This window comes from Heptranchias perlo, chromosome 24 (assembly GCF_035084215.1).
Source record: "Heptranchias perlo isolate sHepPer1 chromosome 24, sHepPer1.hap1, whole genome shotgun sequence".
Classification (NCBI taxonomy): Eukaryota; Metazoa; Chordata; class Chondrichthyes; order Hexanchiformes; family Hexanchidae; genus Heptranchias; species Heptranchias perlo.
Window position 1 is genome coordinate 29746693 of NC_090348.1, and position 24774 is coordinate 29771466.

A 24774-nucleotide genomic window follows, 5' to 3' on the forward strand; every position below is an offset into this window, starting at 1 on the left:
GTAATGAGACATACAGACCAAGAAGATATCAGTTTCAATCAGTGAAATAACAAAAGACGGGCCAGAAAAAGTTCTCTATTGAGGTCAATTTCTGACTTCGCACTCCCAGCATGGAGTCTTACTTGCTGGGAGCAGATGTGGGAAAGTCATGGTGTGCATATGCACAATTCTGACTATTACCTCAAATGGTCAGAAAATCATGTGCAGTGTGCACTTGAATTTCTGACATACGCTTCTAGTGGGAGAGGCTCCCCACTGGGAGCACAAAGTCAGAAAATTACCCCTTTACATATACTAGAGGTAGAAACTCCCTTTACTCCTACTACTTGTTGATCTCCCATGGCATTGCTTATGGAGAAAAATGTAAACAGAGAAGTGTTTCCTCTTGTAATTGCCTTTAATTTATTTTCCACTCTTATTATCTGTCCCCCTCTCTTTCTTTCTGTTTGTCTTCCACTCATTTCCTCACTTTCTTTCAGTATGCTTGTCACACACTTTTTTCTCATTTCGATGGCAACATTTTGTCAATGACTGTTTTTACCACTCCTTATCTCATTCTTTCTTTACATCTGTCCTCCCTTATGTCTTCTCTTTCTTCTATTTGTGTTCCAAGCCCTCACACGTTGCTTTTTTGAGGGAACACAGTTGCTGCCCGTTAGCTTTTTTAAAGCCTTGGTTACACAGCAAGTTGACAACTAAAATGTATTGGCTTGGAGGTAGGCATAGTGATCAAGTGGGGAGTAGCTTAGGAGCTCATGGAAGATGCAAGAGTAAAATAGGAACTGGGGATGGGGGCTCAACCAATGACAGAGTAAGAAGCTGGGCCAGAATTAAGCAGGGCTGAAGCTTGGGAGGGAGTGTGTGACCTGGACCTGGGGCTAGAGTTTCAGACTTCAGTGAGTAGCATCAGTTCTAGGATTACTCTAGGAGGGTCTGGGAGCCTTATGGATGCAAGACACAGACTGAGGCCTGGGCCTGGAAGACAGACACCAGCCAAAACTAGAGATTAGGTACAAGTACTGACCGGGAGTAGGGTAAATATTTTCATGAATTCAATCGTTGGAGCAATTAACATTTCACTAAGTAGACAGATACATTTGTACACTGAAACTGGAGGAACAGTCCTTCAGTGCTTCAACATTATTTGCCCTTCCTCAACTCCTGTGGCTATCAGTTTTATTGCAAATGCGGTATACAGAATTCAACAAACCTGTAATGTGATATAAGGTAGCCAGGAAGCTGAATGAACCACGTCCACTGGTGCTGTGTTTGGCAGGTCCTGTCACTTTCACAGGACCCATGTGTTTGATAGGCTGGATGTGACATTTCTTTGAAAGACAGCAGCATCATTCTCTAGCCATGCCCCTTTTCCTGGACATTCCCTCTACATGTCTACTGACCTGTATGGGAAGAGACCTGTGCAAAGGTCTGTGAATCCCTGCATCAAGCTTCTCTCAATCTGATCCTCCAGTTGGTGTCTGACATAAGATCACTTGTAGATTGGAATCCAAGGCCTCTAAAGAACAGTATTCATGAGAAATACTTTCACTGTAGGACCCATGCTACAGCAGGCTCTGCTGCAGATTCCCCTGGAGTTACTACATACTCCATAGTAGGCTGCAGTCCAGGTTTTCAGGAAATACTTGGCATGCATATTTGGGAAGGCTACTTGATATTGGAAACAGTCGGATAGACTTAACAGCTTTCCTGAGGTCTGCATCTTCTACATTCGGAGTCCCAAGTCCTCCGGATGTTGCTAATAGCATTCACTGCCAGCTATCTCTTGTCAGCTGTTTCGACCCATTCTTTTCTGGGGATGGTGACCTTCAGTGCCAAAGACGGTAGCTCTCCTTTGTCTCAATTCACGCAGCATAAATTAAAAGCAGCTCCTGTGAATCTAGATGAATAGGGATGAATTTCATTGCTGTTTCTGGCACATTACCAGCAGTGGAACAGTGTTGGAAATTTTTCCAGCATGGAAAGTCACATGGAAGCAGTTTCCAGTGCTTACGCACCTTTTAAATGGCTTTGCCTGAGTTTCTATTTTGGAGTCGTTCCCTGATGCGCCTGTGAGTCACTACTGGCCTCAGTTATATGTGGCTGCCTGTCAGCCAGTGGTGCTATATATGAGAGTTTCCTGGGTTTACCCTGCTATTAAACACCTATTTGTATCAGGTGCAGCAGCTGCCAGGATCAGCTAATACTGGCAGAACTGAAGATTTCCCGAGATTTCTGAAAGTAGAAAATATGTTTTAAAGTGTTTTTTTAACATTCTGCCTACAGACACCTGCACTTCCCACTGCTTCTTAGAGGGTTAAAAACAAACCCCACACCCACTACCCACAGTCAGGACTTCTCAGGAGCTGGTACAACATTTCGTATCAGCATACCCTTGTATGCCATTACCATGGACAGGCAGCAGCACCACAGGATGGAGCAAAGGAGAGTCAGACAGCATTTACAGCAAGAGGTATCAAAGCATGTCCCATCACTAAAGTCTTCTCTTCTGTGGAATAAGGTCTACTTCTGACACTGCAGCTTTACCTCCTTCTAACCATTTTGCCAATAAACAGACTATCCCTCAAATCATTACCCATCCTATCATATGACAACTCAGCAGCCCTCTTTACCCCTACATGATCATGCCAATTATCATCACATCTGTGAAGACACCAGCACCTCATAAGTGCATCATTTTCTGTATGACTGTAACCTCCATGAGGAACAAAGTGCCATGTCAGTGCACATTCTAATTTATTATAGTGAATTCCAAAGTGTAAACAATCAACCTATTTTTCATATCATGTTCCCCCTGAATGCCTACACATGCCTTTTTAAAAATCTATTCTTGTGCTTCTTCTAGGTGCCACCTGAAGTCTGGGATTGCGGGAGGTGGTTGGCTGCTCATGCTGTACAAAATGCTTATGGACTGAGGTAGCCCTCATCTCATGGCAGCTTGCTTCTTGGCAGTTTGGTGTTGCCTCCCACATTTCACTGGTGTAGTGCTATGAAGGGGTGCTGCTGTCCTGAGATGGCAATATCATGTAGCTGTGACTCTTGGGTGGCTTAGTCCTCCATCATCTTCACCATCATCCTCCTCCTGTGCCATCCATTGTTCTGGTGGTCCCAACCGGTTTTCATTTCCATTGAAGTTGAAAATGACTTTCATTGAGTACATTGAGAGTGTGCAAAGAACTTTGCAAAGTATGATGGCTAGTATGGAGGTGATACAAATTGGGTCTGCCATGAATACCTTCTCAGGTTCAGTGGCATCAGTCACTCCCTTAATTGGTATGAAAGTTGACTCACATTGCCCCATATCTATTTGTACGACAGCATAATTTGGGGATCTAACAACAGCATTCCCTTGCAAACTAGACCAGATCCTTGTATGTTTCGCACATGTAATTCTTCAATCTCTCCAAGGTGAGGCAAGGCTTATTATGAATCAGTAAGCTGCTTTATTCTATGCTAAAGCAAAGATTCAGAACAAGTTACAATTGGTTTTACTTATTTTCATCAATACAAACTTGTCTTTGTGAATAATGTAAAAATAATGAACATGTTACATTACCCCACTTCAGTGGGTCGTTTTGCTTGAATTAAAGCTAATTTCCTAACTCCTCTTTTGCCTTGTTCAGAACTCACTATCTCCCATTCATCCCCAAAAAGAATCCACCAGCCTAATGTGGCAGTGAGAGTTGACGCTCAGCAATGAGTGTCAATGATTATTGGAATGTCAAACTATCTTTCTTTGTCTCCAGTACACTGGTTCAGACATATCATCTGAAACCTAATTTATACTTGCTGGACCAGCTGTCCTATGAATTTAACCCTGTGAGATCCAGATTTAGCTCATTACTAGCATGTTCAACATATATTACACAAAAGTCTCCTATGGCGGCATAGTCTGAAGTCCTAAAATGTGACAGGAGGAGGCCACAACCTTTTTATGTGCATTGCTCTTTGACCACACAACAGAACTGCTGTCCACCCTAGAATGTTTGACACTTCCAGGGACATATGCAAGGGAGCTCCTTCCCCGCTAACCCCCCCCCTCCTTAAGAGAGGTCCTAAGTATAGCTTGAGGCACCCTCGGGAGTGGCATAATTGATGCTATGGGAATCTTGGCCTTCAATCATCTTGAATTCACCAAGCTGGGGGGATCATAGAACCTTGACACAATTGATATGGAATCTGACACAGTAACACTTATGCTGCAGAAGCTTGCAAATTTGATTCAAATTGTTCTCCAGTAACCATTGGTGGATTTCCCTGGCTCAAGTGGAGCTAGGAAATCTACAGACTCTGCTTCATTGTTGCTGTCCTCTTTGGCCTCTTTATGACACTCCTCTCGCTCCTACTAGATGCTGAGAGGCTGTTTCCCCAGGCTGGAGAGTCTAGAACTAGGGGGCATAGTCTCAGGATAAGGGGTCGGCCATTTAAGGACTGAGGTGAGGAGGAACTTCTTCACTCAGAGAGTTGTGAATCTTTGGAATTCTCTATCCCAGAGGTCTGTGGTGCTCCGTCATTGAGTATATTCAAAATTGAGATCGATAGATTTTTCGACTCTAAGGGAATCAAGGGATATGGGAACGGGCGGGAATGTGGAGTTGAGGTAGAAAATCAGCCATGATCTTATTGCATGGCGGAGCAGGCTTGAGGGGTCGTATGGCCTACTCCTGCTCCTATTTCTTATGTTCTTATGTTGCATGGTAAGTTCTCTCTGGGTAACAAAATTGTGCAGTATGACTGTAATTTTAGTTACCTACACTGCTGAGCAGTGTAAACCTGGCACAATCAAGACAGCTGAATCTTCATTTCATCAGTCCAATTATCCTATTTGGCTCCTTTTAAAGATATGCGCCTTATTATACTTTCTTTCAGCTGCAGTTCTAGAATTCCGCACTGAGATCATCGGCCTGTGCTCTGGGGGTATCCCTTGTCCCTCAGGATAAATCCATCTGGGACCCAAGGACCTTGAAATAAGAGAAGTACTGTAGATTGGCATAAAGTGAATGCATTTTGGCAACTTCCAGGGTACCTGGTATCAACTTGCATGATTTTGTTCTGATGGAATCCCTTCCTGTTCATAAATGCGATTATATTGTTGAAAGGAACTCATATGGGTTACATTGATGAGGCCTTGCACTTCCTGGAATCTTGCTACTCTGAAAAAGTAAAGAGCCCTCTCCTGTTGATTTTTCTCACCTTTTGGAAAAGTTCTGAAGTGATTGGTCTGGGCAAACAATGCCTCATTCCCTGCTGTATGCAGTGCACTGCATACAGGCTGATCTTCCATATGTCACTTGTACATTCTGAAATGAGCCAGTGGTATTAACGTTCATGGCAGATGACTTTTACCACCATGGGCAGAGCCATGCCTGTCGCAGAAGAGATGTGGAGGTCCCACTTTAGGAGACTGCATAGTTCTGTGACTGCTTACCTGGTGAAGTATAAGTGACAAAGACACAGATTGTAAGAATTATTCAGGTAACTGTGCCATGGTCTACAAACGTGTCAGCTTCGGCTCCATAGTAGCACTCTTGCTTCTGAGTCAGAAGGTTATGGGTTCAAGCCCATTCCAGACACTTGAGCACAACCTAAGCTAACACATCAGTGCAGCACTGAGGGAGTGAGTACTGCATTCTCGTAGATGTTGTCTTTTGGATGGGATGCTAAATGAGACCCCGTTTGCCCTCTCAGGTGGACATAAAAAAATCCAATGACACTATTTGAAGAAGAGGATGGGAGTTCTTCCAGTGTCCTGGCTAATATTTATCCTTCAACCAACATCACAAAAACAGATTTGCTGATCATTTATCTCATTGCTATGAACTAATTGGCAGCTGTGTTTCCTACATTAATGACTACACTTCAAAAAGTACTTCACTGGCTGTAAAACATTTTAGGATGTCCTGAGGTCACGAAAGGCTGTTATCAATGCAAGTTCATTCTTCTTTCTTTCGAGATCATGAGTCACCTCAACAACAACAGAATTGGATACTGATCTCAGAAACACATGGAGAATATCTTCAAGGAATTCTGAATGGCAATATCCTGGAGCAGGGTGGACCAGAGTTGCCAGTGTTACATCAGTGTGGCAAGCAGACTCACTAGTAATCCAATCTGTTGCACCAAGGAGGGAGTGCTGCGCTGTCGGAGGTGCAGTCTTTCAAATGAGACGTTAAACCGAGGGCCCATCTGTCCTCTCAGGTGGACATAAAAGTTTCGATGGCATTATTCGAAGAAGAGGAGGCATCTCCTGGCCAATATTTATCCCTCAACCAACATAACTAAAAAAATAGATTATCGGGTCATTATCACATTGTTGTTTGTAGAACCTTGCTGTGCGCAAATTGGCTGCCACGTTTCCTACATTACAAAATAGACTACACTTCAACAGTACTTCATTGGATGTCCTGAGGTCACAAAAAGCGCTATATAAATGCAAGTCTTCTTCTTCTTTCTTCATAATATTATCAGGCCTTCCAATAATACCACATTAGGCAGCTGTTTTATACATTACGCTATGATCTACTACCTTATGATCACAATATCACATAAATGAATGGCTTGTATAGACGGTGTTAGTTTTTGTTTCTGTTGTTCACCAGGGTAGATTTTCAAAGTCCTCACACATAGCAAGGTGTCTCAAATGCTGTGGGTTATCGGAACATAGCGGAATCCGATCATTTGTACCTCAAAATTGCAATTGGGGTTCTACGTACGTCATATGATCCCAATTTGCATATTACAAGTGGTATCCCACGTAAAACAGGCTGGCACTCCAGCCACCCATCAGAACCCTACCCAAGATGGTAGCGGTCGGAGTGCCAGCATAAACGGGGCGGTAAATGTCCCAATTCCAATTTCGGTCATTACCGCCCCATTTATGCCAAACGGAGTTAGTTAAAATTAGCCCTAGTGATATAAGAACACGAGTAGGCCATTCGGCCCCTCGAGCCTGCTCCGCCATTTCACCTCAACTCTATTAGTCCGCCTTAGCTCCTTATCCTTCGATACTCTTACCTAACAAAAATCTATCGATCTCAATCTTGAAAGCTTCAATCGTCCCAGCATCCACAGTATGTGTAATGCTTTGGGAGATTTTTGAGATATGTGACAAGGTGCTATATAAATGCATGTTTCTTCTTTTCTCAGTAACCATATTAGTTCTCAATCACTAAACATACCTTGCTCCAGAGAGAACTTGTTTGTGTAATCACCTTCCAGGATTGACAAACTTGTGCACATCTTGCCAGCTCCCTGATGCCAAGATAATTGAAAATCTAGGAGGGAGGAAATAATATTTAGAAAATGGTTATTCAAACACAACTTCAGTATATTTAACTGTTAAATGCACTTAGCATTCACTAAGTGTTTTCCATGATCTTTTAATTCAACATTATCAAGCCTTGAAGATGGCTTCATGAAACAAGTTAAAGCTCTCAAGTTATTTTTTTCTTACTTGCAAGTAATAGTTAATTTCAAACTTGTATCCAAATCAGGGTTTAAAAAAATCTAGTTTACCCAAATATAATCTGTTTAGAGTGAGGATATTAACTTTGCCCATTCTCCACAAGTGAAATATCAGGTAACGCAACCCTGATGCTGCACTCTCAAAGTAGTACTAACAAACTTCAATCTGAATTTGGGATTTGGACATCTAAACAAAGCTGTTCCTAAATCTGGTCTTTGATTTAAATCCACAGAATCTTGCCCACTTGCAAGCAAGAAAACAGGCATAGAATTACATGATCCTGTTTCTATGATCGGAGACTAGCTAGATATTAACGGAGTGGTAGCCTTCCTTATTCACGAATGCTGTTCATTGGTGTTCTGGTGTCCTGATGGCAACATATGTGTAGTCAATGACACTCTGGACATGAGGGAAACTAGGCAGTGCTGCAATTCTCCGAGCTCTCTTGTTTCGAGTGTTGAGGTCAATGGGGAAGGTGATGTACTGGTTAGTCCTGGAGAACAGGGCATTGGTGACCTGCTTAATTCAGCTTTGTACTGCAGACTAGGAAATACGGTTGATGTCCCCTTTATGGAGCGGTAAGTACTCTGCAACAATTTTAGTTACCTGCCTGATCTGTTCCCGCCGGCCAAGCAGGGTTAAAATCGCCCTAATAGGGCCAAAACAGTTCACACAGTGCCTACAGTTGTACATGTCACTACAAATACACATATGAAAGAAAAATGTTCAAGTGTTGCTTCTTTCTGGCTTAAATAAGACTACTTAAATAATCTTTTAGCAGCAGTGATATATGGCAATGTAAAGTGAAGGACTTGTAAAGACCTGGATCTACGTAATTAGAACAGTGGTCTTAAAAGCTTAAGCTAGAGCACAGAGATTGGGAAAGACAGAGAGTGAACCTCTAATGGAGTGAAGTGCTAACAGAGTGAGGACATTCAACTGGGAATTCAGTGAGTGTGGGAATTAGGTGCAGAGGGGGAAGGAGGTGCTAAGTGATTTAAACCAAAGAACTATAGGCTAAGACTGAGCGGAGGATAAAGGGAGCTGAACGAGGAATCAAAACAAGGCAAGGAGGAGCGCCGAGGATAAGTCGGTAGGTATTTAATTCATTGGTTAGTGTTTTAGTGTCAGATAAATAGTAAAGTTCCTTAAAGTTAGTCAAGCAGTTTAAATAACTGTTGGCTAACATGGCAGGACAGTTGAGGCCCATCGCATACACATCCTGTGCCATATGGGAACTCCAGAACACTTTGTGTGTCTTGGAAAACCACATGTGCAGGAAGTGCGGCCAACTGCTCGAGCTCAGAGTTTCGGAGCTTGAGGGGTGGCTGGTGTCACTACATTGCATACAGGAAGCTGAAAGTTTCATGGATAGCACGTTTCAGGATGTGGTCACCCCACAACTACAGAGAGTTCAGGTGGAGAGAGAGTGGGTGACCATCAGACAGACTAAGAGAAACAGGCAGGCAGTGCAGGAGTCCCTTGGGAATGTGGCACTCACAAACAATTATTCCAGAGGTGAGGTGAGAGTGACTGCCCTTGACATCAAGACAGCATTTGACCGAGTGTGGCACCAAGGAGCCCTAGTAAAATTGAAGTCAATGGGAATCAGGGGGAAAACTCTCCAGTGGCTGGAGTCATACCTAGCACAAAGGAAGATGGTAGTGGTTGTTAGAGGCCAATCATCTCAGCCCCAGGACATTGCTGCAGGAGTTCCTCAGGGCAGTGTCCTAGGCCCAACCATCTTCAGCTGCTTCATCAATGACCGTCCCTCCATCATAAGGTCAGAAATGGGGATGTTCGCTGATGATTGCACAGTGTTCAGTTCCATTCGCAACCCCTCAAATAATGCAGCAGTCCGAGCCCGCATGCAGCAAAACCTGGACAACATCCAGGCTTGGGCTCATAAGTGGCAAGTAACATTTGCGCCAGACAAGTGCCAGGCAATGACCATCTCCAACAAGAGAGAGTCTAACCGCCTCCCCTTGACATTCAACGGCATTACCATCACCGAATCCCCCACCATCAACATCCTGGGGGTCACCATTGACCAGAAACCTAACTGGACCAGCCACATAAATACTGTGGCTACAAGAGCAGGTCAGAGGCTGGGTATTCTGCAGCGAGTGACTCACCTCCTGATTCCCCAAAGCCTTTCCACCATCTACAAGGCACAAGTCAGGAGTGTGATGGAATACTCTCCATTTGCCTGGATGAGTGCAGCTCCAACAACACTCAAGAAGCTCGACACCATCATTCACTCCCTTCACCACCGGCGCACAGTGGCTGCAATGTGTACCATCCACAGGATGCACTGCAGCAACTCGCCAAGGCTTCTTCGACAACAACTCCCAAACCCGCGACCTCTACCACCTAGAAGGACAAGAGCAGCAGGTACATAGGAACAACACCACCTGCACGTTCCCCTCCAAGTCACACACCATCCCGACTTGAAAATATATCGCCATTCCTTCATCGTTGCTGGGTTGAAATCCTGGAACTCCCTTCCTAACAGCACTGTGGGAGAACCTTCACCACACGGACTGCTGCGGTTCAAGAAGGCGGCTCACCACCACCTCCTCAAGGGCAATTAGGGATGGGCAATAAATACCGGCCTCGCCAGCGACGCCCACATCCCAAGAACAAATTTTTAAAAATACCAGTGAGGGTGTTGACACCTTGGGGGAATGCAGTCAGGAGCAAATCCATGGCACTGTGGGGGACTCGGTTGCATAGGGGTCCAAAAGAAATGCAATTGTTATAGGGGATTCAATAGTCAGGGGGATCGACAGGCATTTCTGCAACCGCCATGAGTCCCGCATGGTATGTCGCCTCCCTGGTGCCAGGGTAAAGGACATCACTGAGAGGGTGTAGAACATTTTGAGGGGGGAAGGGGAACAGCCAGAAGTCATGGTCCATGTGGGAACCAATGACGTAGGAAGGAAAAGGGTCGAGGTTCTGCAGTCAGAGTTTCAGGAGCTAGGGAGGAAGCTAAACCTAAGGTAGTAATCTCTGGATTACTCCCTGTGCCGTGCACTAGTGAGTATAGGAATAGTAAGATAAGACAGGTTAATGCGTGACTGAAGCAATGGTGCAGGAGGGAGGGCTTCAGATTCCTGGGGCATTGGGACCAGTTCTGGGGCAGGAGAGATCTATTCAGGATGGACAGGCTGCACCTCAACAGAGCTGGGATCAATGTCCCTGCGAGGAGGTTAACTAGTGCTGTGGGGGAGGGTTTAAACTAACTTGACTGGGGGATAGGCATCAGGGTGAAACATTAGAGAGGAGAATCAAGGTGTGCAGAGGACTGGGAGGGGCAAGTAGCACTAAGGTAAAGCATAGTTCAGAAATAGGAGGGATCAGACAGGGGGCAAATGCGAGGCAGTGTAAGATGAGATCAGAGTGCATGTGCATAAATGCGCGTGGCGTGGTAAATAAGGTTGGTGAGCTGCAGGCTCAAGTCGCCACATGGGACTATGGTATAGTGGCAATAACAGAGACCTGGCTCAAAGAAGGGGAGGATTGGGTATTTAATATTCCTGGCTATAAGATATTCAGGAAAGACAGGGAAGGAAAAAAAGGAGGGGGTGGCTGTATTGATCAAAGAAACTATTATAGCACTGAAAGGGATGATGTAGTTGAGGGGTCAAAGACAGAATCTATTTGGTTAGAATTAAGCAACAATTGAGGAGCCATTACGCTACTGGGTGTGTGTGTATTATAGGCCACCAAATTAGTGGGAAGGAGATAGAAGAGTGCACATTTGCAGGCAAATTACAGAAAGATGCATGAACTATAGAGTGGTGATAATGGGAGACTTCAATTATCTGAAAATAGACTGGGACAGTAACAGTGTAAAGGGCAAAGAGGGGGAGCAATTCCTGAAATGTGTTCAAGAGAACTTTCTGGAACACTGTTTCCAGACCAACCAGGAAGGAAATGGTGCTGGATATAGTTCTGGGGAATGAAATGGGGCAGTTGGAGTATGTTTCAGTGGGGGAGCATTTAGGGAACAGTGTTCATAATACCATTAGGTTTAGGATAGTTATGGAAAAGGACAAGTAGCAATCAAATGTGAAAATGCTTAACTGGAGGAGGGCAAATTTCAATGAGTTAAAAGGTGATCTTGCCCAGGTGGATTGGAATCAAAAATTGGTCATTCTACTTTGAGTCCCGCCAATCTTTTAAATACCTCCTCTTTATTGAGTAAATGAACAATGGGAGGCCTTGAAGGAGGAGTTAGTTTGGGTACAGAGTAGACATATCTCTACGAGGGGGAAAGGAAGGGTATCCAAAGCTAGATATAGAGATTAAAATGAAACAGAAAAAGGAGGCTTATGAAAAATATAAGGCTCATAATACAGTAGAGAACCAAGCTGAATATAGAAAGTGCAGTGGAGATCTAAAAAAGGAAATAAGAAGGGAAAGAGATTGAAAATAGATTAGCGGCTAACATAAAAGGGAACCCAAAAGTCTTTTATAAACATATAAATAGTAAAAGGGTAGTCAAAGGAAGGGTGGAACCAATTAGGGACAAAAAAGATATTCTTGTGGAGGCAGAGGGCATCGCTGAGGCACTAAATGAATACTTTCCATCCATCTTCACTAGAGAAGAGGATGTTGCCATTGTAGCAGTAAAGGAGAAGGTAGTAGCAATATTGGATAGGATAAAAATAGATAAAGAGGAGGTACTTAAAAGATTGGCAGCATTCAAAGTAGAAAAGTCACCTGGTCCAGATGGATGCATCCTAGATTACTGAGGGAAGTAAGGGTGGAAATTGTGGAGGCTCTAGCCACAGTCTTCCAATCCTCAGATATGGGGATGGTACCAGAGGACTGGAGGATTGCAAATGTTACACCCCTGTTCAAAAAAGGGGAGAGGGATAAACTCGGCAATTACAGGCCAGTCAGCCTAACATCGGTGGTGGGGAAACTTTTAGAGACAAAAATCCGCAACAAAATAAATTGGCACTTAGAAAAATATGGGCGAATAAATGAAAGTCAGCACGGATTTGTTAAAGGAAAATCGTGTTTGACTAACTTGATTGAGTTCTTTGATGAAGTAAATCAGAGGGTTGATGAGGGTAGTGCAGTTGATGTGTCTATGGACATTCAAAAGGCATTTGATAAAGTACCATATAATAGACTTGTTAGCAAGATTAGAGCCCACAGGATTAAAGGGAGAGTGGCAGTGTGGATACAAAATTGGTTAGGGGGACAGAAAGCAGAGAGTAGTGGTGAACAGTTGTTTTTCAGACTGGAGGGAAGTATATAGTGGTATATCTTAATGACCTGGACTTGGGTATAGAGGGTATAATTTCAAAGTTTGCAGATGACATGAAACTCGGAAATGTAGTAAACAAGGTGGAAGATAGTAACAGACATCAGGAAAACACAGACAGACTGGTGAAATGGGCAGACATATGGGAGATGAAATTTAACACAGAGAAGTGTGAAGTGATGCATTTTGGTAGGAAGAATGAGGAGAGGCAATATAAACTATGGGGTGCAGGAACAGAGAGACCTGGAGGTGCACATACACAATCTTTGAAGATGGCAGGACAAGTTGAGAAGGCTATTAAAAAGGTATGTGGGATCCTGGGCATTATTAATCGAGGCATAGAGTACAAAAGGAAGTTATGCTAAACCTTTATAAAACACTGGTTAGGCCTCAGCTGGAGTATTGCTTTCAATTCTGGGCACCACACTTCAGGAAGGATATCAAAGCCTGAGAGAAGGTGCAGAAAAGATTTACTAGAATGGTACCAGGGAGGAGGGGCTTCAGTTATTTGGAGAGATTGGAGAAACTGGGGTTGTTCTCCTTAGAACAGAGAAGGTTAAGAGGAGATTTGAAAGAGGTGTTCAAAATCATGAATGGTTTTGACAAAGTAAATAAGGAGAAACTGTTTCCAGTGGCAGAAGGTAACAAGAGGACAGAGATATAAGGTGATCAGCAAAAGAGCCAGAGGTGACATGATGAAACATTTTTTTTACGCAGCAGGTTGTAATGATCTGGATTGCACTGCCTGAAAGGGTGGTGGAAGTAGATTCAATAGTAACTTTCAAAAGGGAATTGGATAAATACTTGAAGGGAAAACATTTACAGGGTTAAGGGGAAAGACCAGGGGAATGGGACTAATTGGATAGCTCTTTCAAACAGTCGGCAAAGGCACGATGGGCCAAATGGCCTCCTCCTGTGCTGTACCTACTATGATACTATGAAAAGGACAGGTCAAGTTAACAGTAAAACATCACCATCCCAGACTTCCCGTGAGCAAAGTGTCAAAAGATCTGCCAGCTTTCTTAAATACCTCCCCAAAATTTTCAAACAACAATTTCCTTCAAATCAAATTGAGTAAAGCAATGCTAAAATAGGTTCAATTAATCAAAGGTCCACTGAACACAAGTTTTCAAAATAATAGTAAGTTCATTGATGTTACGTTTCGGTATTTAAATGATCTGCTCATGGAACCCACAAAGCCTAGCAGATGAAAAGTAAACTGCACATTAAAAACTTGAGAGTAAATATTCTGGTTCAGCAACTGTGCCGCAGGAAGTGTTGCAGTGAGAGACTTCCACCTATCAATCTGCAATGACCTTGTTCTAAATCCCAGGATTATTTGCATAAAAGGGTGGCACCCACACCATTTACAATGCTACTGGGGCACCTGCCCTGAAGGGGCCATGGAATTTCAAAGTAGCACCTTGTCGCTCAGTTGGGGGAGGGGTGGTTTGACCAAAGATAAATAATTTAGGGTTGATCTGTACCTGCATCGATTTCCTGCTTTCCCAATGCCAATTGATCTCTTGCAGATTGATTCCCATTGCAATTAGGCAATGACATTGTGGGCCCCACTTATGACACTTGTATGGCGTGTATGCCTGCATCATACACATGTATTTTCTGTTGCCTGTAGGAGAGTGGAACAAGTGCCTTCCCCTCCTCATCAGGGTTTCACAATGTGGCTAGAATGCATCAGAAATGGTTTCCACTTGAAATTCCTCCTCCTGCCCAGACAGTGGCATTTCCTTTTCCAAAACGGATCAGAATTTCTAGTCCTTGATTACTTACACATAAGTTTATATTTATTTTATGGACATAAAGTATCTGTTAAAGCACTTTAAGCACCCTCTTAATGGAACATATAAGAACTAAAGCAAACAAAGTAGGAATATATATGACAACCTTTAGTGCTGCTGGCCAAGGCAAGTGGGAAATATTATCTTTCATCTCTCCCGTGGTTACCAATTGTATATCACTCTCCTCATCCAATTCTCCTCGTTCCAGGCGCTATAAGAAGAGAAAACAGCAGCACATGTAAGACCACAGTGAAATCTGACATTATACTAACACCATGGGCTCAATTTTGAAAGAAAAGTCCAGGTGCGTTGGGGCAAAAAAATCATGTTTTATTGGAGCGGGCAGAAATCCAGGCTCCAACATGCTGAAGAATGTGCACGACCCAGAGTCATCTGGGTGCGCGCGCCGTTCCCGAACCCCTAAGTCCCACCGGCAACTAAAGCCAGTGGGACGATATTTAAACCAACAATTCAAGTACTTTAAGTACTTGAAATGTCCATGAATGTAATTAATTATGCTGGCAAGCGATTTCAACGCTGCCTCAGCGTGTTTCCAGTGCTGTGTGAAACATGCCACGGTGAAGGAGTCATGTTTCAGCCAGCAGCGATTTGGACATTGAAATGCCTATTTGACAGATGGGGATAAAAAGTAAGTTATTGCAGCAGGGCACTCAGTTCTCTCAGACAAACTTTTGGCTGGGAGATCTTTGTGTTTCGACTGAGAATTCTTGGTTTCCACTCAGAATTGTTCTGTTTGCACATATTTACCAACTTTTCAGACCCCCTCAAACTGACACCGTCGGATGGGGAGCGCGACTGCTGCATTCACCATTACATCTGAGGACGAGGAACATCATCATCCTCGCCAGCATGGCGTGCACTTCCACCACTTGGAGCTCCACAACACAGTGCTGTGCCACAGGCGCAAGAGCAGAGAGGGGAACAACAGAGAAAGCGACGTCACAAGAGGCACTACCCTCGCCAGACCGAGCCTCAGCTTCCTGGACCTCTCTGAGCAGAATTGCATATGGCGGCTGAGAGTGAGCCGCCAGTTGGTCGCAGACATCTTCAGCCTCCTTCATGCCGAGCTGCTCCCGGCTAGGCCTAGCGGCATCTCATTACCCGTCACAGTTAAAGTGACCACTGCCCTCAACATCTTCACCTCCAGATTGTTCCAGGGTACCACTGGTGACATCGCCGGGGTCTTTCACTCATCCGCACACAAGTGCATAAGGCACGTCACCGACGGCTTGTTTCCCAGAGCCTCGCAATACGTCAACTTCCCCATGGACGACCTCAGCCAGACGGAGAGGGCAGTGGGATTCCACTCTGTGGCTGGTTTCCCACATGTACAGGGTACAATCGATTGCACGCATATAGCAATCCGAGCACCTCCACATGAGCCAGGACTGTTCATCAACAGAAAGGGTTATCACTCCATCAACGCTCAGCTCATTTGTGACCACCGCATAAGATTTCTTCACGTGTGCGCCAGAGCTGCCACGATTCGTTCACTCTGAGGGAATCCAACATCCCGGGCCACTTCCACACACCGAACACCCTTAAGGGCTGGCTCCTCGGGGACAAGGGATACCCCTTGCACATGTGGCTCGTGACACTTCTGAGGAATCCCATCAGTGAGCAACAGGGTCGATACAACAATAATCACATTGCCAGCAGTTCTATAATTGAACATGCAATAGGGCTACTCAAGATGTGATTTCGGTGCCTCGATCATTCTGGGGGAGTGCTTCATTATGCACTGGCAAGAGTGGGTCGCATTATTGTAGTGTGTTGTGTCCTGCACAATATTGCGCAACAGAGAGGGGTACTGGTTGAGGTGGCCCCATCCCCTCATCCACCATCCACATCTGCCATCCACATTGTGGAGGAGCAGGAGGAGGACGAGGAGGAGGAGGAGGAACCCATGGGCAGAGCAGCGACTCGCCTGGCTGCTCATGAGGCCAGGGAGTCACTCATATGTGAACAGTTCTCATAAGATCACCACCTGGAAAGACCAGCACCAACGCTAGCATCCCCCCCCCCCCCACCACATTCCCTGCACAAAACAGTCCTGCAACTACACATACACCCCCTGTAAGGTGACCCACTGGGTGGCATCAGTGTCACAGTTCATGGTGAAGCACATGAAAGGGCGCTATCACAAAAGCCAGTCAAGAATGGGCAAGACGTGGCAGTAGTGGTGAGAATGATAACATTTAATATTACTTTAACAAAAAGCAAATATAAATGAAAAACATGACAATCTGTCAGACACCCTTGTACATACCCGTCGTGATCACAAATCCTTAGCCTTTCTTTTCCTACCGCTTCTACGTGGTGCATCCCTGTGGCTGCAGCAGAGGTAGTGGCAGGTTGCTCTTGTTCATGCCCTGACCGATTAGATGCTTTGGGCCTACACCCTCTGGGTTTTGGAGACTGTGAGGGCCCCTCCAAAGATTGCTCCACCTGCACCTGGATAGGGGCTGACTCGGCCACCTGGAGAGGAGGCAGCATTGTGGGTACTGGTTGAGAGGGGAGCAAGGGGTGAGACGTGGGAGCACTTTGAATGGCATCCCCACTTCCATGTCCCCTTTCACCATCATCCCGCTCTTGGGCCAGGCCCACATCACTCCTACCACCCTGCTGGACAATAGTTGGTGGACATGTGTGATGCGTTGGAAGGCCACTTCTAAAGTATCTGTCAGTCTGTTTAAGATGGCAGAATGTTGTTCACCCTGAGTCCGCACGGCTGTTGTCAGGGCCTGAATGGACTCATTTGTGAGCTGTGCTTGAATCTCAACGGAGGCTAGCCTTCTCTCCATCGCAGACATTCCTGCACTTACCTGTGGCACTATCTCAGACATTTCCGCAGTTGCCTACAGCACTATCTCAGACATTTCAGCAGTTAGGTGCGACACTATCTCAGACAGTTCCTCACGTCACCTGTGACACTATCTCAGAGATTCCCTCACGTACCTGTGCCACCATTCCACTGATGCAGGAGGTGGACTCCACCATCCTCTGGGTTATTGTGGAGAGTGTGTGTGGCATCTGATCCAGCACCTCGCAAACGTGCTGCTGTCCCTCGATCGTTCTCCTTTTAAAGGATGGCCCCCGGGGTTCAGCATCTGAGTCCAGCTGAGCAGAGCCTGGAGAGGAGTGCGCCCACCGCTGAGGACCCTCCACAGCTTTCCCTGCCACCAGTGTCTGCTTGTGCTCACTCATGTGTGGTGACTCACCAGGTGCCAACCCAACTAACTGGCTATTAGGACCCACCGAGGTGTGAGTATCTGCGCTGGTGGATGGCTCGCTAAGATTGACAGTGCGCCCTCAGAGGCCGGCAGGTCCTCTGAGGAATTGCCCTTTGCCATCACTGCGGTCGTTGAAGGGCCTGTAAGAGAACAGAAGGCAATATTAAGCATCTTCATAGATGTGTCATGTTGCGATGAGTATACTGAAATGTTCAACATGCCAAGCATTGTTAACATCAATTCATGTTGTGTGTGATGAATGTTGAAGTTGTGTCACCAGCCGTTTGTGGGGTGCCAGTCTCGGCATCCCCCATAGACAGGCACTCGAGGGTTTGGCTGATCTCCAGGGCCTCCTCCTCCGCATCTGTGAGGACCACTATTTGTGGAGAACCCCTCCAGTCCTTGCCCTCTCGTGTGCATTTTGAGCTCTCTTCTCCTAGAAGCGGAGAAAGTACAGACGTGGGAGTGAGTGATGGTGAAGTGGCCAACCGATGAATGCATAGGTTTGGGTAAGGCTGACAGTGAAAGAGGTGCATCAGAGCGTGAGTATGAGACAAAGACATCACATTGGATAAGGATTGGGGTGAGTGGTAATGGTGGGGTCACAAATGGGGAGGTAAGGAAGTGCAGGTAAATTGAGGATGAGCCTTAAGAGGGTGTGAGGAGTGATGTGATAGAGTGGTCTTGGCAGTGCAGAATGAGTTGTGGGGGGGGCGGTGGGTGTTGATGATGTGGAACATGGAATGCAGGAGAATCAGTAAGTGTACTCACTTTTGCTGACCTAGTTAGGTCATTGAAACGCTTCCTGCACTCGACCCAGGTTGGAATATGTTGTTGCTGCTGGTGACCTCCTCTGCCACCTCGAGCCAGGCCTTCTTGGTGGCAGAGGCAGGGCACTTCCTCCTGTCGGCCGGGTAAAATAGTTCCTTCCTCCTCCTCACCCCGGTCAGTAGCAGCTGAAGTGAGGCATCGCTGAATCTCAGAACAGCCTTGCCCCTGTACTGCTCCATTGGGTCGTCTGATTCTTTGCTCCAGCAAAATTAATTGGAGCAATGGCTCTTTAAATGTAGACGCTCCAGCTGACAGCCTGTCATGCGGGTGCACAGTCTGCCCACTGCGCAGCTTTTGGAGGGCAAACCCGGAAACAAGATTAATGGCAACCAATTAAGTCGCGATCGTGCAGGGAAAGTTAAGTTTTTATTATCCGGGTTTGCCACGCGCCCATTGACCCCGCCCACCCCCACTGCCATCCTGCCGCCCTTTTAAAATCGAGCCACATAAATAAAAATCATGAATTAAAGCATAGTCTCCTTTACATTAAAACAAAGTAGCCTGGATTTTCCATTGCCAACCACTTGTTGCAGCGTAAATTCGATGTCTCGTAAACAAATTTGGGCAGGAATTTCAACCTACTGGAACTCCGCCACTTTATACAATAGCATAGCTTCCAAAATTGGATGGGATCAGTAGCATTGGTCAAACAGGCATTCACTCCGCTAAATTATGTATTTAGTGGCATATCATCCTGCAAGCCATTTCCCATCATTCCATAATGCAGAATTCATGTCTAAAGGACACTCATTTGAAATGGACATCCAGGATTTCTAGGAAATCAGTTGTGGCAGTAGGTGGTTTAAAGGGCCCATGTTAGTTAATGACTTTCCTTCATATTTCACTCATTTTTTGAATTTTGTTTCTACTAGCACCTAGGTTCTCGTGAGTCATTCAGTTAATTGTTTTAATTTTTTCCCCTCCAACACAATTATTGGCATCAATGGATTGCCCAATGGGAATCTCCCTATCTGACATGTTTAGAAGAGGAAGAACATCAATGGAGGGATGCCAGGCAAGATTGGCTGCATGAGAGTTGCAGGGGGTGAAATTGGGCTGTTTAGCACCTTTTTTTTAGGCATTACGGGACCAACTAAGCCTTGAAAATGGGGTCCAAGATGAGTGCGCACACTTCCGATGGGAAGTGCGCAGGACGCCATTTTGTGAAAGGGCTTTGCGGGTGTGCTGTCCCAACTTCCTTTGGGAAAAGGAGTCTCCATCAACAATATTTTTTGCCAGAATATATTCACCTCTGTCTCCAGAAGCAGGTATACAGGTACCAGCAGTTGGGCATGTTACATTTGTGCTGCCTGCTGTAAATGATTGTGGTGTGCAGCCAGCATTACCTGCACTGTTGATTGGCAGCACGCATCAGCACATAACGATCGCTAGCAGCATGCAGAGTAGGGCATTTATGACATGAATCAGTGTGCAATACTGATTTAAAGGGACCGCTGCTATTTTAGAACTGCACACTCCATCCAACGCACTGTCTGAGCCTCACATAGCTGAACATGACTTAAAGGGCATGAAGGACCCCCCCTCCCCCCACCGAGCGGTATTTAAATGGATCAGGCAGGAGTAAGTTGCTGGATTATTTCTTCTGGCTGCTGGTGTATTTGTATGTTTTCATAGAGGTTTCCTATAGTTGGATAAAGTTTCAATACTCCACAGGGAGTGGGCTGGCTGGCTGGCAGGCAACAGCAAGGGCACTGACCGAGTGGCAGGGGTGGGAGCAGGAATGCTGTCATTCTGGGAAAGGACAACAGGTTTGTGTTTCATGGAGCCACTGCCACTTGCTGCCTCCTGTTTTGCGCCACCTTCTCCTGCAAGAAAGAGGGAAGTGTGTCAGTGAGTGGCCTGCAAGATGTTTGGGTGATGTGGTTGTCATGATTGAATAGCTACCAGTGTGCGTGAGCTGTGGGTATGAGGCTTGCAACAGTGCTAGTGTGTGAGGGTGAGATAAAGCATATGATTCTAAAAGAGTTTGTTGGTAGCTGGTTGATGGGGGTTTAGTGAATTGATTAGTGGATGAGGCTAGTGGTGCAGTTGGTATGATATGCCACCTGAAGCTTGAACTCATTCATCTTGACAACTCATTTTAAATCATTGAACTTCTTCCTGCCCTGCATTCATGTTCTTGGAGCTATGCTCCTGGCATTTACCGCTATTTCCTCCCATTGCTTCTTGAGCATATGCCTGGAGGGCCTCCTGCCTCCCCTGTGGATACAGGATGCTCCTCCTTCAACCTCTTGCACGAAGGCCTCCAGTGCATCATCAGAGAACCTTGGTACACGCTCTCTCCCAGGCGCAGCCATTCTTCAAAGTATCATGGCACAGATTTGTTTTAAAATGACTCCCATCACTACTTGCAGCTACAATGCACCTCCCCTTTAAGAGGTGCAGGCTGCCTTTAAGAAGCGCGAGGCACTTGCGATATCGGGGCTGATGCGTGCTGCCAATCAACAGTGCAGGTAATGCTGGCTGCAAACCACAATCATTTACAGCAGGCAGCACAAATGTAACATGCCCAACTGCTGGTACCTGTATACCTGCTTCTGGAGACAGAGGTGAATATATTCTGGCAAAAAATATTGTTGATGGAGACTCCTTTTCCCAAAGGAAGTTGGGACAGCACACTCAATGGCATCACTCAGATATGTGAATCTTTGACTAACCATTGTATAGGTGCTTCTTTACCCCATTCACAGTATATCACACTATAAATGGCACTGCATGAAAGAGGCATATTAAGATCATCAATAGTTGGAGTAGCCTAATTGGCCTCTCCCACCAAGATGCCACCAACCATTTTTGCAGAACTCTACATAACTACCTGACAATGACCACGAGGAATGGTCTTCACAATCAGGGTCAGCTGACAGCCAAATACAACTACCATGCCGCATAAGCCTAGCACATCAAGTGACTGGAGTAATCAGCTTGGCCTGAGATGTGGCTCCTCCTGCTTGAAGGCATGCTTCAAAGCTGACCTTTGGGGATGGTGCCATGGAGTGGCACATAGGATCACCAACCTTACAGCCACTTCGTATAATACCTCCATTTCAGTAGCTGTGATACATGGGTCAGGTTCTGGGCTGCTCTATTACTTGCCTGCAGGCTCATGCCTGCACTTTGGATTTCCTTTCCCTTCATTTTTGTCCTTCTCATCTTAGTCTCCTCCCCTTTTAGTCTTCACAAGACTTGATAATGGATTAAGATGCAATTTAAGGCTCTCCAACGGCCTACAGGATTTTTGTCACCCTATTGTGATACTCCCCTTTAATTGTCCCAATCTTTTTAAATTTCACTGACAGTTTGAGTGTGAAACAAATTTGCTGGCCTAAGTTTCAAGCTGGGGTATTTTAACTCCAGAGCCTCATTTAAATGCTGCCTGTTCACTTGCCACCCAGAAATCAGCCAGCTGGCTTGCAGGTAAACAATCAGTACCACCTGAAGTGGATGTCTTTGGGCTGTTGAGTGCAAGGAGGAGGGTGATTGATGGCATGAGTGATTGGTCGCTAGTGTTGCCCAAGTTAGAGGAGACTACAAAGTCTTACTCTTCAGCAATGTTCTCAGCTGTCTTCTGCCTTGCAACCTCTGGAGGAAAATACAGTACTGTTAACCGCCAGACAGGCAAGGAGGACCAGGCAGCTAGTGCAGGAGTCCCCTGGGGGCATCTCACTCTCTATCCAGTATTCAGTTCTGAATACTGGTGGGGGAGAGGGTTCCTCTGGGGAGTGCAGCCAGAGCCAAGACCATAGCACCATGGGTGACTCAGCTGTACAGGAGGAAAGGAGAAAGGTCAGGAGAGCAATAGTGATAGGGGATTCTATAGTTAGGGGAGCAGACAGGCATTTCTGAAGCCGCAGACGTGATTCCAGGATGGTATGTTGCCTCCCTGGTACCAGGGTCAAGGATGTCACTGAGCGGCTGCAGAACATTCTGGGAGGGGAAGGTGAACAGCTAGAGGTCGTGGTCCATATCAGTACCAACGACATAGGTAGAAAGAGGGATGAGGTCCTGCAGGCAGATTTTAAGGAGTTAGGAAAGAGATCAACAAGCAGGACCTCAAAGGTAGTAATCTCCGGATTACTCCCAGTGCCACGCGTTAGTGAGTATAGAAATAGGAGGATAGAGCAGATGAATGCGTGGCTGGAGAGATGGCGCAGGAGGGAGGACCTTAGATTCCTGGGGCATTGGGACCGGTTGTGGAAGCGATGGGACCTGTACAAGCCGGACGGGTTGCACCTCAACAGGTCTGGGATCAATATCCTTGTGGTGGGGGGGGGGGTGGGGGGTTGCAGTTGGGGAGGGTTTAAATTAGCTTAGCAGGGAGATGGGAACCTGAGTGTAGATCCAGATGGGACAGAATCACAACTGGAGATGGAAGGCAGAAAATTAGTAAGTGAGTTTGGAAGGCAGAGGAAACAAAGGTTAGAAAATAAACTACAAAGGAGTTTGGCAGTGTTTAAAGGTATATACCTCAATGCAAGGAGTATAGTGAATAAGGCAGATGAGCTGAGGGCACAGATAGACGTGTGGCAGTATGACATATTAGCTATTACAGAAACATGGCTTGAAGAGGGGCAGGAATGGCAGCTCAATGTTCCTGGTTACAGGGTTTTCAGATGAGATAGAGAGGGGGATAAAAAAGGAGGGGGTGGCAATTTTGGTTAAAGGGACAATTCAGCTGTGAGGTGGGATGATATGTTAGAAGGATCGTCAAATGAGGCCATATGGGTTGAGCTAAGGAACAAAAAAGAGGCAGTCACACTACTGGGAGTGTACTATAGGCCTCCAAACAGTCAGAGGGAGATAGAAGAGCAACTATGTAGGCAAATTTCTGAGAAGTGCAATAACAAAAGGGCAGTAATAGTAAGATATTTCAACTACCCTAATATTAACTGGGATACAAACAATGTGAAAGGCATAGAGGGCACAAAATTCTTAAATTGCATTCAGGGGAACTTTTTTAGCCAGTACGTAGCAAGCCCAACAAGAGAGGGGTAGTTCTGGATTTAGTTTTAGGAAATGAAGCTGGGCGGATGGAAGGAGTAGCAGTGGGAGAGCATTTTGGTGGTAGTGATCATAATTCAGTTAGTTTTAGAATAGTTAGGGAAAAAGACAAAGATAGAACTGGAGTTAAAGTTCTCAATTGGGGAAAGGCCAATTTTACTAAGCTGAGAAGTGATTTAGCAAAAATGGACTGGAAACAGCTACTTGAAGGTAAATCAATGTCAGACCAGTGGGAGGCGTTCAAGGGGTTCAGAGTAAATATGTTCCCACAAAGAAAAATGGTGGGATTGCCAATTCTAGAGCCCCGTGGATGTCAAGGAACATATAGGGTAAGATAAGGCAGAAAAGGAATGCTTATGTCAGACACCGAGAACTCAATACTGCAGAAAGCCTAGAGGAGTATGGAAAGTGCAGGGGTGAAATTAAAAAGGAAATTAGGAAAGCAAAGAGAGGGCATGAAAAAATATTGGCAAGTAAAATCAAGGAAAACCCAAAGATGTTTTATAAATACATTAAGAGCAAGAGGATAACTAAGGAAAGAGTAGAGCTCATTAGAGACCAAAAAGGTAACCCATGTGTGGAGGTGGAAGATGTTGGTATGGTTCTTAATGAATACTTTGCGACTGTCTTCACAAAAGAGAGGGACGAAGCAGACATTGTAGTTAAGGAGGAGGAGTGTGAAATATTGGATGGGATAAACATAGTGAGAGAGGAAGTATTAAGGGGATTAGCATCTTTGAAAGTAGATAAATCACCAGGGCTGGATGAAATGTATCCCAGGCTGTTAAAAGAAGCAAGGGGGGAAACAGAGCTCTGAGCATCATTTTCCAAACCTCACTGGATACAGTCATGGTGCCGGAGGATTGGAGGACTGCTAACGTTGTATCGTTGTTTAAAAAGGGAGCGAGGGATAGACCGAGTAATCACAGGTCAGTCAGTCTAACATCAGTGGTAGGCAAATTATTGGAATCAATTCTGAGGGACAGGATAAACCGTCACTTAGAAAGGCACGGAGTAATCAAGGACAGTCAGCAAGGATTTGTTAAGGGAAGGTCGTGTCTGACTAACGTGATTGAATTTTTTGAGGTGGTGACAACGAGGGTAGAT

General features: G+C 45.4%; 1 protein-coding gene across 1 annotated transcript in view; it reads right to left on the minus strand.

Annotated features, from left to right (window-relative positions):
- LOC137341652 (F-box and leucine-rich repeat protein 13-like) overlaps window positions 1–24774 on the minus strand; it is a 239183-nt gene that overhangs the window by 161393 nt on the left and 53016 nt on the right. Inside the window, exons 5-6 of the mRNA XM_068004991.1 lie at window positions 14670–14774; window positions 7197–7292 (exon numbers count right to left, since the gene is read on the minus strand). Coding sequence (XP_067861092.1) covers window positions 7197–7292; window positions 14670–14774 — 201 coding nt within the window. The remainder of the gene's footprint in view (window positions 1–7196; window positions 7293–14669; window positions 14775–24774) is intronic.